The sequence below is a fragment of the Ascaphus truei genome, chromosome 5, assembly GCF_040206685.1.
Source record: "Ascaphus truei isolate aAscTru1 chromosome 5, aAscTru1.hap1, whole genome shotgun sequence".
NCBI lineage: Eukaryota > Metazoa > Chordata > Amphibia > Anura > Ascaphidae > Ascaphus > Ascaphus truei.
The window spans coordinates 24,158,671-24,173,940 of record NC_134487.1 but is presented as its reverse complement, the minus strand read 5'-3'; the positions used below and the strand labels follow the sequence as shown (position 1 = coordinate 24,173,940).

The 15,270-nt window shown below is 42.1% G+C and overlaps 1 protein-coding gene across 1 annotated transcript in view; it reads right to left on the bottom strand.

Annotated features, from left to right (window-relative positions):
• The window catches only part of CAMK1D (calcium/calmodulin dependent protein kinase ID), a 364,601-nt gene extending 351,737 nt beyond the window's left edge, over window positions 1–12,864 (bottom strand). The window contains exon 1 of the mRNA XM_075599490.1: window positions 11,999–12,864. Within this exon, the coding sequence (XP_075455605.1) occupies window positions 11,999–12,090 (92 nt within the window). The 5' untranslated portion in view covers window positions 12,091–12,864. The remainder of the gene's footprint in view (window positions 1–11,998) is intronic.
• Between the last annotated feature and the right edge of the window lie 2,406 nt (window positions 12,865–15,270).

Sequence of the window (15,270 nt, the reverse complement as noted above, 5' to 3'; positions counted from 1 at the left end):
TATAAAAAAGGGGAGAAATAAAGACATTTCACACCCAGAGTAAAACTCAATGAGGAACAAGATGTGACAAGTGAAAAAAGTCTGGAGTCTAGACCTTTAAAATGATTAAAAATACTTGCTAAGCTAGTTAAACAAGATATCAACGCCTTGTTTTGCCATAGAGTATAAAACATGTCACTGACATTGGTTCAATTTGGTCCTATGTGACACTGCACAGAATGCTAAACTGTACCTGGTCTGAATATAGAACTTACAAGGGTCAAGTTCACTACAGCAATATAGCAATTAGCACTCATTAATAGTCTTTGAACTGAGTGGCCATTAACAGGAGATAACAACTTTAGTGAATACCCCAGAATCATAGACAAATACAGTATGCAAATACCTCAATGAAATCAACGTTACATTTCTCACTTCTGTTTTCTAAGCATAGTTTGGCATATTTGCAGTCATATATTGTCTTCATGAATCTACAGCATAAAATGCCTATTAGTGGAAAAACGAAATAATAGGGTGGTTCATAACCTAAACGGTCGTGTTCCCAAACCTCAAATTTGAACTTCAAAAGGAGAGGTGCTGCTGTGGGCTCAGAACACAGTATCTGCAAATAAATATGTTACAAAAGCAGCTGCATTTGCGCTACCGACGAAGCCAAGGTGGCAGCACCCGTGAATGTTGCTGAATGACACCCAGCGGTGCATCATTTCACGCGCATCAACAATTGTTTCAATGGCTGAGTCCAATCTTGCATTAAATGAGGTGTCAGCTTTGGCGCACATCATCCCATTAACGTTAGTAACCTTGGTATTTACTCCATTTTGAGCTTCCCTGCGTCAATGTATAAACAGGGTGACCATAGGGACAATTGTCGCTCATGCGCAGTCAGGTGTGCCGACTGCACCTGCCAAAACGGCTCACGCATGTGCGATGAGTGCTTGCCGGCTGCACAGGCATGATCGGAGTTTGCCGGCCACTTATGCACATTCTTATGCGATCGGCACTCGCTGACTGCTCGTGCGCATGCGTGACCGGAGCATGCGCGGTCAGTGCAGAAAAAAAACGGGACAGTGGCCAGAAAAGCCCCTCCAACAGGTTCGATTTTCAGAATATCCCTGCTTCAGCACAGGTGCTCAATCAGTCCCTGCTTCAGGAAAGCTAACTCAATCAGTCCCTGCTTCAGCACAGGTGGCTCAATCAGTCCCTGCTTCAGGAAAGCTAACTCAATCAGTCCCTGCTTCAGCACAGATGGCTCAATCAGAGGCTCTGATTGAGCCACCGGTGCTGAAGCTGTGATATCCTGAAAACCTGACCTGTTGGGAGGGGCTTGATGACTGGAGTTGAGCCCCCTGTAGTAAGGTGCTGACTACCCAAACTGTGGCTAAGCCGAAAGTATGAATATGTACAAACCTTCCCTGTGGCTTGTTCAAAGCTGATACAATTGACATTTTCCCTCTTTATAAGGTTAAACAAAAAAACATACAAAAAAAATCTAAACACTTACTCGACAAAGTAACGCCAGCACTTCCTGTACTGAAATTCCCCCGCGTCACGCAGGCCAATAGGAAGTCGCAACACGGATGATGTTTCGTATTGGCATGTGTAACACGAGAGATTGACACCGCCATTTTGTTTTCATAGGAGGGGAAGGACAGCGCTACCTTCTCCAGTATCTCAGGAACCAGGAGGTCCCCGGAGCTAAACAAAATTGTGCGTTTTCGGCTCCTGGGCACCCCTGCGTCTCACCCAGTTAAAATAAAGATGGGGGAGCTGCAGCTTTAAGCCTTTGTGTGCTCCAAGACGTAGTCAAAACGTCATTGCGTCCGGCACTCGAGTGGACGCCATGACATAGCGGCTACACCATGGGCTTTCCACCCAGCTCTCTAGGGCAGATCGCGTCCTGCGGTGCTGCGCCGGGCTGAACGCAATCCATCCAGAAGAGGACTGGGAGAGAAGGACTCGGCGAGGCCGCCACCAAGCGATCGCTCCGAGAAGCGGTCAGGTGACCGCGCTGTGGCACTCTGGTGCCGTGGTCCCTCCAGCGCACAAAGGGCTGATGATGTCACCTGATCCTCAAAAAGGCGCACTGAAGCTTAACCCCTTCACTGCCAGAGAAGCCAGTAGCACGTTGCAAAACAGTTACCAAAATGTATCGGAGTGCAACAAAGTGGAAGCAGACAGCCATATACCCCCTTATGTAACAGTTTGGGCCTTTATTTTAGAATCCACTTTTACTGTTCCCCTGTGAACGTCATTTATGCTGCAAGTCGCTATAGTGAACGGTATCAATATGTTCAAATAACATGGATTTAGGTGGATGCACTTGCAAAAGGACCAAATATTACATTATTGATGGTCTACATGGAGTCTGCCCCTGCAGTTTAATTGACTTTCGCACCGCAAAGTAAATTATATATCCAACTAAAATGTTACGTTTCTCACGTTTCACCGGCAGTAGTGTAATACGTATACTTATGTATGTAAATCGTGTTAAGCAATAATTGAGTACTGTAAACACAAATGTATTCACACCAACCAAACTTGCCCTTCTCCCTCAGGCACTGCAGAGAATAAACTATTTCCTCTTCTGGATTTAATTACACGTGTCTATATGTTGTAACTGCCTCCCAAAGCCGGCTGTTCTGTGCACAGTGCTATTACCAATGAGCGACTTATCCGATCTCTGTTGTTTTCAACCCGCTCCTTGGGGAGCCAAAGTCAGACCATGTTTTGCAGATGACAAGTAACATGCCTCTATAACAGGGGTGGCAAACTCCAGTCCTCAAGAGCCATCAGCAGGCCAGGTACAGGTATTAGGGATATCCCTGCTTCAGCACAGGTTGGCTCAGTCAAAGACCCAGTCAAATTGAGCCACCTGTTATGAGGCTGGGACTAATTGAGCCACCAGTGCTGAGGTTAGGACTCATTGAGATACCTGTGCTGAAGCAGGGATATCCTTAAAACCTGACCTGTTGGTGGTCCTTGAGTACAGGAGTTGGCCACCGCTGCACTATAATATAACAAGAGTTAAGAAAACAGGACCGAAGCAGAGGTGTGCAACTCCAGTCCTCAAATACCACCAACAGGCCAGGTTTTAAGGATATCCCTCATTAAGCACAGGGGGCTCAATCAAAATGACTTGAGCCAACCGTGCTGAAGCAGGGATATCCTTAATACCGGACCTGTGGGTGGCATTTGAGGGTTGTAGTTGAGCATAGTCTGATGCTGGTTAATACCTTGGTCATTTCTATAATGTCACATACATTGTCTGGCATTCCCCGCGACAAGAGGGTTGAAAATCACTGTCAAATAAACTGCAATAATGTGTCCCTTATTTTTAACAAAACAATAGAGCAAATGAGAAAGCAATATTTGTATGAAGTTTTATTCTTGAAAATTAATTTTCGCACTTTTGAATTTTCCAACAAAAAAAAGTGCACATCGTACAAAATGTTTTTTTGGGGGGGAACACAGGAAATCAAAACATACAGAAATAAGTTTTATTTTCTTACTAGAAATGATCCCATCAGCATTTCAATAAAAACCCCTTCACTTCTTTTATAAGAGGAAGACACAACCATGTTAAAAGTGGGCACAATCTATGACTTTAAAGTCGCTGTCCACCTAAAATGATTATTTTTTTAACAGTATTAGAACCCAGGGTTTATTTTCTTCAGAGTTGCCCAGTATTATTTTCAGCTCCAGAGACCCTGAGATATTTACTGGTGTTGTTAAACTGGACATTTAAATGGTTGTCCAATACGAAGAAGCAACAGATGACGTTGCAGCCTCCTATTGGTCCACAGGGCCTATGAAATTTGGCGCCGTATTGAACTCTGAAATTGGAGTAACACACCAGTATCTCCACTGGTACCACAGTTATCCTGGGAACGCGGGAGACCCCAGAGCTGAAAGTATTGCGGTTCAGCTCTGGAGAGCCCACTGCTTCCAACGCTGTTAAAACAAAATCATGTTACAACAAAACAAGAAAAACCTACATTTTAAGCAACAATCGCGGCTTCTCGGTTTTTAAATTATGTGGCACAGGAATTAAAGAATATAATTACAGTTGACAAGATAAAATGTTTTATAAGAAGCTAAATCCTCCAAAAGATTAGCATATATTTTTTTCTGTTGCGCTAATTATTCTTCTCCTAGTTATATGTTTGGTAGACCCCACCCTATATAAATAATGGAAATGTAATGCCACGATCAAAATAAATCTCTGGGGATCTCAGAAAAGCAGTTATTGATGATAATCAGTCTAGAAAGGGTTACAAAGCCATTTCTAAGGCTTTGAGGCTCCACCAATCCACTGCCAGACAAATGGAGAACGTTCAAGACTACAGTCACTCTATCCAGGAGCAGTCGTCCTACCAAAATCTCTCCAAGAACGAACCAGCAAATCATCCATGAAGTTACAAAGAACCCAGAGTAACATCCAAGAATCTGAAGACCATTCTCGCCTTGGCTAATGTGTTCATGACTCAACTATCAGAAAAAGACTGAACAAGAATGGTGTTTTTGCTGTCGTTTGAAGTTCGCCAAGAGCACATAGATGATCCACAAGACTTCTGGAACAACGTTCTCTGGACAGATGTCAAAGGTAGAACTTTTTGGTCTCAATGAGAATCGTTATGTTTGAAAACCAAACTGCGTTGAAACAGCAGAACATAATTCCAACCGTCAAGCATGGTGATTGGAGTGTGATGGTTTGGGGCTGCTTTGGTGCCTCATGACCTGGACGGCTTACCATTATTGACACAACCATGAATTCTGTATTGTATCTGAAGATTCTAGAGGAGAATGTCAGTCCATCCATCTGTGAGCCGAAGCAGAAGCGGGTCATGTAGCAAGACAATGATCCTAAACATACAAGCAGATCTACAAAAGAATGGCTGCAGAGGAAGAGCTTTGGCATTTTAGAATGGCCTAGTCAAAGTCCGGACCTAAACCCCATTGAAATATTGGGGCAGACCCCCTCTGACGAAGCACGCTGTTGAGAAACACGTTGATGTCACGTGAGGCTATTCCAGCGCGTTCACCCATTGGCTGGGGCAGAGACCAGGAAGCGGCAGCAGAGGATCCACACTACCAAGTGAAGGTGCAGTCTAGACAGTCAAATCAGCGTCGTCCTTGGCATCCCGCTATTCCAATTCCCTGGTCAGTATCTCCCCACCCCCTGGTATTTTTTTGATTTTATATATATATATTATTTTTTTTCCATATTATCATTTGACTACCATTTATATGGCATACTGTATGTAGCAATGTGGGTTTTATTGTTAGCTGTTAATGCCCATATTATTATGTTGGTTTCACTAGTTTCCTTTGTCACTTAGGTGACTGTGTTTAGATTATATTTTGTTATATATTGGTTATTTTACCGTCAGGTTCAGTGAACCTGCAATAAATATTAACACTATATTTGTACTGACCCCCGGTGTGCTGGGTGCTTATTTGTATCGTTTTTATGAGAAAATATTTTCAGGCTATTTCGCTTAGGAGTTATTGGGGAGTGACTCCATACGCCCGGAATCTGTCTCCTACTGAACCTACATCATACAGCAGAGCGCGGAGTCCTTGATCTTTTTTCTACAAATATTGCGACAGGACCGGAAATGAGCTGTCCATGCAAGGTCGCCTCACATGTCATGGGTTGAAGCAGGTCTGAATGGAGGAATGGGCCAAACTTCCTCAAAACCGATGTGAGAGACTGATCAGCATTCACAGGAAATGTTCAGTTGAAGTTATTCATGCCCAATGGGGCGCCACCAGGTACTGAATCTAAAGGTTCACATACTTTTTCACACATAGACATTTAATGTTTAATCATTTGTGGATCAATAAATGTTGGAAAGGTATCATGTTTTTGTTTAATTTGTTTGACCAGGTTATCTTTATCCATTAGTAGGACTTAAATTAAGATCTGATAACATTTTAGGTTTGCAATATGTGAAATATGTGAAAATCCTAACTGTTTTACAAACTTTTTTCTCGCCACTGTATTTATATACTCTGGGTTGGATGACAAATGCCAGGGGTGAGTGACAGTACGCAATTCAGGAGTGTGTGACATGGCCAGAGCCAACATAGAGGTTTGGAGAGAATAAAAGGGCAAAGGGAGGACTTTATGTGGCAGTAGCACCGTAGTAAAAATGACTGACTTATCTGTTCTTCTATCTGCAATTATTTTTTCAATTATTTTTTCAAATCAGTGTTAATTATCTTAAGGCAGTAATTCTGAGAATTTTATGCTATCTTAATTTTTTTTAAATACAGATGGGACGCTTATTTATTTTGACATCATTGGAACCGAGAGGTTCTCCAGTTCTGGGCCGTGCCATTTCAAGCTCTGAAGACCTCCTTGTTCTTCAGATATTTTCCAGAGAAAGAACCAGTTTTAAAGTTCTCCATGTGGAACAAATATGGCTGTGGTGGCTTCTTATTGGACAATACTGGCAGCGATATCTGGATGAGGGAGCCCTGGTACCCTCATCTCTACATATCTGGGAAAACCGAGGTTCCCCATAGCTGAAAAGATTATGCTGATCGATACAGAGGTTAGGTAAAGATTGTAAAAAAAAGCTCCAAATGGTTTGGTTACTATGGAAACACTAAAAGTTCGCAGAACCATTGAAGCCTTTTGAGGTGCGGTACACCCGGCTTATGTAGTCACATGATGTGACCAGCCCTGGATGTGGGAAACAGAAGTGCGAGTACGGGGTAGGGTAACCAGTAGGGATTTAAAAAAAAAAAGGTTTTAATTCTCAATAGAATGTAACATTTTCACCTGAAAGGTGACTGAATATTACTAAGAAATACAATTATACTCAGTGTTCGACAAACCTATACATCTGCACGCCCCGGGCGAGTGGATTTAACATCGTGGCGAGCTCCTATTGGCCCAAGCAGCACACGTGTGGTACTAGGTGGCGAGTAGATTTTTTTGTTCGGCGAGTAGATATTTTGGTGATTTGTCGACCACTGATTATATTAATGCATTTTTTTCAAAAGATGTATATTTTATATATATTTGCCGGCTGCGCTGTATTGCACTTTTACTCAAAGTCGGAAGAAAGTAAACTAAAAAATAAATGTGTAGTAAACAACTACAGTAGTTGGTGATATGATGTCTAAAAAGAAGTCACCGCGTATTTATATGTATATATCTTTATTTGTATAGCGCCATCTAGGTACATAGCGCGTCGCAGCAGTAATACATGTGACACATTATAACACATAATGGGAATAAGCGCTTCAGATATAAAAGTAACAATAGGAAAAGGGGTATTTGTATTTATTGTATGCATTAAAATGTTTCTCAAATACGAGTGTCAACTGTTTTTCACTCAATAGCAAAAAAATAAATAACAAATAAATAAGATGTTTGATGAAAACAACACTCGACTGTTCATGCGACATCAAGACTGCAAACGTGTACGCTATTGTAAAAATCTAATCAATAGCAGTGATCGGGGAATCTGCAAATGTGCATTCAACTAATCCATCGAACTTCCAAAATGTAAACAATTGGGCAGAAATAAAAAATACTTCAACAAAGAAGATACATTAATTAGAGGCTCTTGTTTCTCAGCGTGGCCTGAAAGCTTGTGTCTATCAAGCACTTAATGCTCCCGGATTTATGAAGCTTGGAGCCAGAGACAGAGGAAGAAGCCTTCTTAAACTGATAAGGAAATATGAAAAACAGCATGCTACCAAAGTATGGGAGCTTTTAGAGGACACTGTCAGGCATTTTCCTTTAGTGCTATGAACACTATGTATAGTTACCATAGTACTATATATACACACACCATAGTGTGTGTGTACATATACTGGAGATATATACTGTATTAGCTATGTATATAGTCCTCTGTATTTGTGTATGTATGTATGTATGTGTATGTATATATATATATATATATATATGTGTATGTGTGTATATATATATATATATATATATATATATATATATATATGTATGTATGTGTGTGTATATATATATATAGATGTGTATGTGTATATATATATATATATATATATATATATATATGTATGTATGTATGTATGTATGTGTATATATATATATATAGATGTGTATGTGTGTGTGTATATATATATATATATATATATATATATATATATATATATATATATATATATGTGTATATATACATACACATATGCAGATGCATTTACACATATACAGGCATATATTATACATAGTTACAGAGGGGCGGATTGCCCTATCGGGCGTTGGGACTTGCCCCGGTGAGCCGGTGTTGCAGCTATTGAGGCCGTGCTCTCTTCCCCATAACAATGAAACTGATTGCCGGGGGAGTGTGGGGGGCACCTGCAAAGGTTTCTTACCTTCTCCCGCTGTGTCACCCTCCTCCTGTTGCAGCGTCGCGACATCCAATGGCACCGCGTTGCCATGATGTGGCGTCACATGGTGGTGCGTTGTCACGGAAACACGGAAACACGTTTCCACGTGACGTCACAACGCTTAAAGAGGAGGCCACTCGGGCCGATGGTTCTCCCCTGCATATATATATATATGCTACACAGATGTATTTACACATATACATACATGGTGTATAGTATATACACTTATGTCTAGTAAAACATGCATAAGTGTATATACATAACTATTCTTACGATACATTGCTTACGTTACTGCTCTGTGTATCACCATACCAGATGCAAAAATCGTTTGCGTTGTGTTTTACTTTCAATCAGGAAAGACAAGTGTGCCTGTTTGCTAAATAATCCCCGGCTGCAGTGGGAGCGCTGTATGCTGGGAGACAATAGGGAGAGACAGGGTTTCATACCTGTCTGAGATATGTCAATGTGCTCACAAGTGATATTTGTATTTGCTTTTACACTGTACGGTGGAAGTGTTTGTCACTTTTTTTTTACCCACCTTAACTTATGTGGTTGAAACCTATCACAGCTTCAAATTGCAAAGCCAGTATAATCATCATTGCACAGGTGAGACCCAAATGGTCTAAACAGCTGTCTGTGAGTAGGGTTACTGGCTATGCCCTTCTTTTACCCAGGACGTGCTGGAAAGCTGTGTAATGCAGCAGGCATACGCTTATAGGGGTCCATGTTAAACTAGATTTGAAGCAAATGATAATACTGTGCGCTCGTTTGCATGTCATTTCCCAGAATCCCTGGCTGCAGTGGAAGCATTGTATGCTATAAGATCATGGTGAAAGACAGGGCTGCAGACATGAAAGTGCTCACAAGTGATATTTTTACTTGCTAAATAGAGAAAAGGATATGTGAACTGCAGTGCAACAAAAAACCCACATCCAGTGCACTTCCGATGCCTGCCTGATTTTCTTCTTCTCTGATTAGTCAGCTCTGGGCGATTCGGTGAAGTCAGAGTGAATTACAGCTACACAGAGCATGATGTGCAAAGCGGAGGCAAATACAAGCCTGTGATGCTTCAATGGGTAAGGAATCAAGATGCCGCAGCACAGCAAACTGGGGAAGCAAAGAGGGTAACATACAATAAATACTACCAGGATCATGTATCAACATCACTTGGGTACTAACCTGGTGCAGGTGAAACATTCAGTATACACCAGATGTATCGAACCAGAAACTCCCTTTGAAAACCATGGGATTATTTTCTTTTAACAAACGTTGTACAGTTTGTTTTTCCCCAAGAACGGCCTTATTATAGGTCCAAAGAAAGATTATTACCCGACTCCCTACATGGTGTTTATTTTATTTATTTTTTACAATTTACTAAGCGACTAGAATAAAATGTACACGTTCTTTACACTTTGCGGACGGACTGGCACGGAGATTACATTCCAAGGCTTAATGGCATGGTAAATATTTCCCACTTTATACATTGAATGGCACATAGATTACACGTGTCCTGCCTTTCAGAGGCCGGCTGTGATATACATGACATTTAGTTTACCCTTTGCAGGAGGGATAGATGTAAAGGGCATTATTTACGTTATGAGTTTACCCTTTGCAGGATGGATAGAGATAATGGGCCATATGTACTAAACATTGCTAATCCACACTGGGAGACACCTTATGAACCATATAAGTGAATGGACTGTAAATATTTTATGGCATAGCACTGCTTAGTAACATAGCCCCATATGTTTTACACTTGTTTGCCTTGCAGTTACAAGGATGACACGCATTGTACGCATTACAGATGGTCTTGGCTTTTGTGGCTAGGTCCTAGGTGTCAGAAATAAACATTTTGTATTTACCCATTGATCTGGCAGAGCTTAAGGGAAGTTCAACACAATGCATTGCAATCTCCACCAGCGCTGAACGGGGTTAAATGTCACTTATCCCAGTAATGACTCTTAACTCTCCATTCAAAAGCTTGAATGGCAAGCGTGTTTGTAGTCATGGTTTACCACCTCATAATCCCACACCCTAGCAGTGATCTGGAGGAAACCCAACTCATGCAGAGCTTTATTGCCATGGTACCAACACATGCAAAAGTGTATCACAGGAGCTGGATTTCTGCTTCCTTGCATTTGTTAATCCATTCTTTCATTCTCAGCAAACAGGCTGTGCGCCTGGTGTAACTTTGCCCAGTGCTTGCAACATGATTGTCAAATACACACACGTGTGAATGTGTGTGCAATGTAATATATATATATATATATATATATATATATATATATATATACATATATATATACACTCTAGATCTGTGTTTACAGTATATAGATATACATAGATATATATATATATATATATATATATATATATATATATATATATATATAGTTTAAAGAACCAGATGGCACTCACATGAATGGGTAAGTGGGGTGCTTGTCCCATAGGTAAAAATATAAAACAGAACTCCTTACCAGGCAGACCATCAGATCCAGGACCACGCAGCAAAGAAGAGACAGCACTCGTTGTAAAGTCCAAAACTCAGGGAGTGCTCCCTTGAGAAAGGTCCTGTTGTTAGGACCGAAACGTCAGTTGACTGTGCCTGTTCATACAATACATCTTTTTGGACTTTACAACGAGTGCTGTCGCTTCTTTGCTGCGTGGTCCTGGATCTGATGATCTGCCTGGTAAGGAGTTCTGTTTATATATATATACAGAACTCCTTACCAGGCAGACCATCAGATACCAGGCTAACACGGTACTGATACCTTTACATGTATATATATATATATATATATATATATATATATATATATATATAATACACAGATCTAGAGTATATATATATATATACATATATAATACGCAGATCTAGAGTATATATATATATACACATACACACACACGGATATGTGTATATACTGTATATATGTATAACACACATATATCCATGTGTGTATATGTATGTATGTCTATACATAGTGCGTACACACACACACACACACACACACACACACACACACACACACACACACACACATATATATTTATATATACAGACAGAGACATGCACATGTATGTGTATATGTATATATATATATACACTTACACACGTATATAGAGATACACACCACGCAGTGCAGAGAATTATCTGTCACCTTGGCCAGCCCACGTGAGTTATTTGGTTCCCTGTACAGTACAGATTGGGAACTCTTTGGGCCAGACGATTACTGTCACTGCAAAAATATCTCCCCACTCCCAGATATCTGACACTTACATACAATAACTTTCCCTGCAAAAGTGCCCTGTCATGTACAATGTACATACCTGCCAACATACACAAAAAAAACACCTACAAATGTATTTGTTTTGTCCCCAATGTCTGTGGCTGTGTGACACAGTGACACTTCACACTGTGCATGTACAGAGCCACACACCATGCTCCCTGCAAACATTAGCACTGTCACTTCTTACTGCAATAACCTGCCCTCTGCCTTTCTCATCCCAATTCCTTTCCAACTTGGACCCGCACCGCCACACCCCAGAGACCCCCACACAGCCACCCACCATCCCACCATCCCACCATCCCACTATCCCACCTGCCAACACTTACGTGCCCAGCACCTCCTTGAAATCAAAGATCTTCTTGATGTCCTCCGCTTGTTTTTTCCAGGAGCTGCTGCTCTCCCCGTTCTCCCGAGCCATGGCCACAAGGAAAAGATCTCACCAACAACCCGAGTCCTGCGTGGTCTTCTAATGCCACCCTTCCCCTGGTCTACCTTCAACTCCTCCGCTCAGACTTCCTGCCTTGCCCAGCCACAGCAGATCAGCACAGCTGCCTTTCTCTTGCTACTTTGTTTCAACCATGCACTTTTTGCTGGTGTACTTCCTCCTCTCTCTTGCAGATGTTTTTTCTCTTGGGGTGTAATTATGTCACAGTCTTCTCAGTAGATCCCCCACCCCCAAGAAGGCACCAGCAAACCCTGCTTCCCAGGTATATGCACCAGATGGGCTGGGTGACTCCTACTGGGCTGAGAACATCTGCAGGGGACAGAAAGTGTGGGGTTTCTCTTGGTGCAGCTTCCCAATGCAGTCAGCAGAGGTGTAGAGACGGTAAACTCCTATGACAGTTTGCAGGCAGTGCCTTCCCTATAGAGAACAATACATGGATGTATGATCAGACAGGAGCAGGGGGTGGTGCTGCTTTGGAGTTGCTTGCTAGGCTCCCCCTGCTGTTGCCTCTCAGGGTCTATATAACCACAGCACTGGGACACCCAGGTAGTGATGGGAATATACAAGTAGATATATGCTGTTTCACGCTGCCTGCTCCCTTCTGTGCCTGTCAAGCCCCCTAAGTGAATGACTTGGGGGATAATTCGCATTGCACCAAAAAAAAAACTGTGCACGTCAAGGAGGCTCCTTTCATGTGGGCTGGACCTGCTCCCAGCGTACAAGGATGCAGCCAGAGTGAAGAAGTCCGCCGGGGTGCGGGGACAGGGAGGGGAGGTTGGAACCTGCATGAGCTGCATGCTCTTATAATATCACAGAGTAGGGAGGCGGCGGGGCCCCGGAACCTGCATGGAAGCCAAGGTTATACATAGGGACCAGAGAGGCAGCAGCAGCAGCTCAATTATCCTTATGATAGGGGCTTGGCTGGGTTCAGACAGAAATACAAGTAGTTGTGGCTCATCTCTCAGTTTCCAAACCAGCAGTAAGAGGGAGAGGAAATAAAATGCAATAATTAAAGCTGATCTTTTGTGCATCCCTAAAATCTCTCTTTACACCTGTTTTTCACTCCGCAACTTTGTATTCAAGTTTATGATTAGCGTGACTGGACACTTTTTTTTTTATCTCTGTATATGTACAATTTTATGCTTCAGTTGTGTTGTATTTCTTTTTACTCAATTGTATTTTTTTACAGAGTACAGCTGTGAAGGTTGTATGTCTCTTTTCAGCTTTCTCCGGTAGAGGGCAGTGCCCTTATTGAAAAATAAAACCACAAATATATATTCAAGACCTGCTTCTAGTTTCAGTTGCCTTAAATATTATACACCGTATTGCCTTTAATTTAATAAGTGCTGATGAAAGGCATTTAATTTGTAAGGATTACAAAGCAATTACCTGAGCGAGTGAAGCAGTGGAAAGTATTTGTTTTAATTTGTACAATATGTAGATGCTATTATACACAAGACAAAGAACATTAAAAATAAGACCAATTTTGTATATTTGATTAAGGGCAAATAAAAATAAATGATTATTTCCGTACCCAATAAGAATTTTTTTGCTAAGACGGAGAACAACTGGATTTTTTCTAGGTCATAGCATATGTTTTTTTGTACGTACTGCGATATATATGTATAGCTCGACCGAATGCATGCAGTTTATTAAATAAGAAAAGAGGGCACAAGAGGCAAAGTGTTATAAGTATACAGAATTATACAGACACTATAGAAACAAGAGCATTCTAATAATGCCATCCACAGGATCTTTTCACATGCAATTGCATTCACTGCGTGATACAGACTTTTTCTACATATGCAAATGACACGGCGTAGCTCAATGGGCTAACATAAAGGAAATTATAGACCAAAGATGGCCGACATGTAAGACTGCATTTGGAATGGCCCGATATCCCGCCTACCCCACCGCCTACTGCTGGTGCACTCGGCCGGCGCCGGAAGTTGGGCCCATACAGAAGTCGGGCCCAACTTCTGTATCTGCCAACGGAGCCCCAGGTCCCACCCCCAAGGGAAACTTCTGAGAGGAGGGAGGATCAGGGAGGAATTGAGGGAGAGAGGAGGAGGTGAGGTAATTGAGAGATATGGGGGGGGGGGGGAATTGAGTGAGAGGAGGGGGTGAGTGAAAGGAGCGGGAGAATGAGTAAGAATAGGAGAGGGTGAGTCAAAGGAAGTGAGAGAAGGAGGGGTGAGTGAGAGGAAGAAGGGGTGAGTAAAAGGAGGGGGAGAGTGAGTGAGAGGAGGAGGGTGGGAGTGAAAAGAGGAGGTGAGTGAGAGGAGGAGGGGTGAGTGACAGGAGGGGGAGGGTGAGTGACATGAGGGGGAGAGTGAGTGAGAGGAGGAGGTTGGGAGTGAAAAGAGGAGGAGGGGTGAGGGGTGAGTGAGGAGGAGGGGTGAGTGACATGAGGGGGTGAGTGAGGAGGAGGGGATGAGTGAGAGGAGGAGGGGGAGTGTGAGTGAGAGGAGGGAGAGCGTGAGTGAGAGGAAAGAGGAATAGTGTAGAGGGGGCAGTAGGAAAGGGCCCGCCTAAAAAGGTGTGCCAATTTATTGACACCTGAAAAAAAGGTTGACCATGCCTGCAATAGACCCTTCTACTCTGAGACTGAGAACTCCCTGCTGAGCAGATGCTTACTGCTCTTCTGGCCAGAGAACAATCTTGGGCCATTACTATGGGCTCTAATTACAGTATATAGGGCATGTTCCTTAACTGAAAACAATACGTGGGGACATGACATTCTTAATACCCATAACTATACACACACGCCTATTTACAGGAGTCACAGTGAGTCTTCAGTCTGAACTCTGAGGAACCTATTTCTAGAACATAGGGTGGATCTATATATATCCTTCTTTCTACATATAGTGACATCACTGGTCACAATACATGCAAGGGAGTGGCTAACCCATTCTGCATAGTCATCCTGCATCACAGGAGAGGGGAGTAACCTCAGTGATCCTACACAGTTAATTCATTAAGGCTGTTAACCCATTATACTACTAACTAGTAGTACACACATATACATATATATATATATGTACATATATACATATATATACAGTATAAATACATACATACAGTACATACAAACATACAGAGGAGGAACTAGGTATTGTTGTGCCTGGGGCAACTTTCACCAACTGCGCTTTC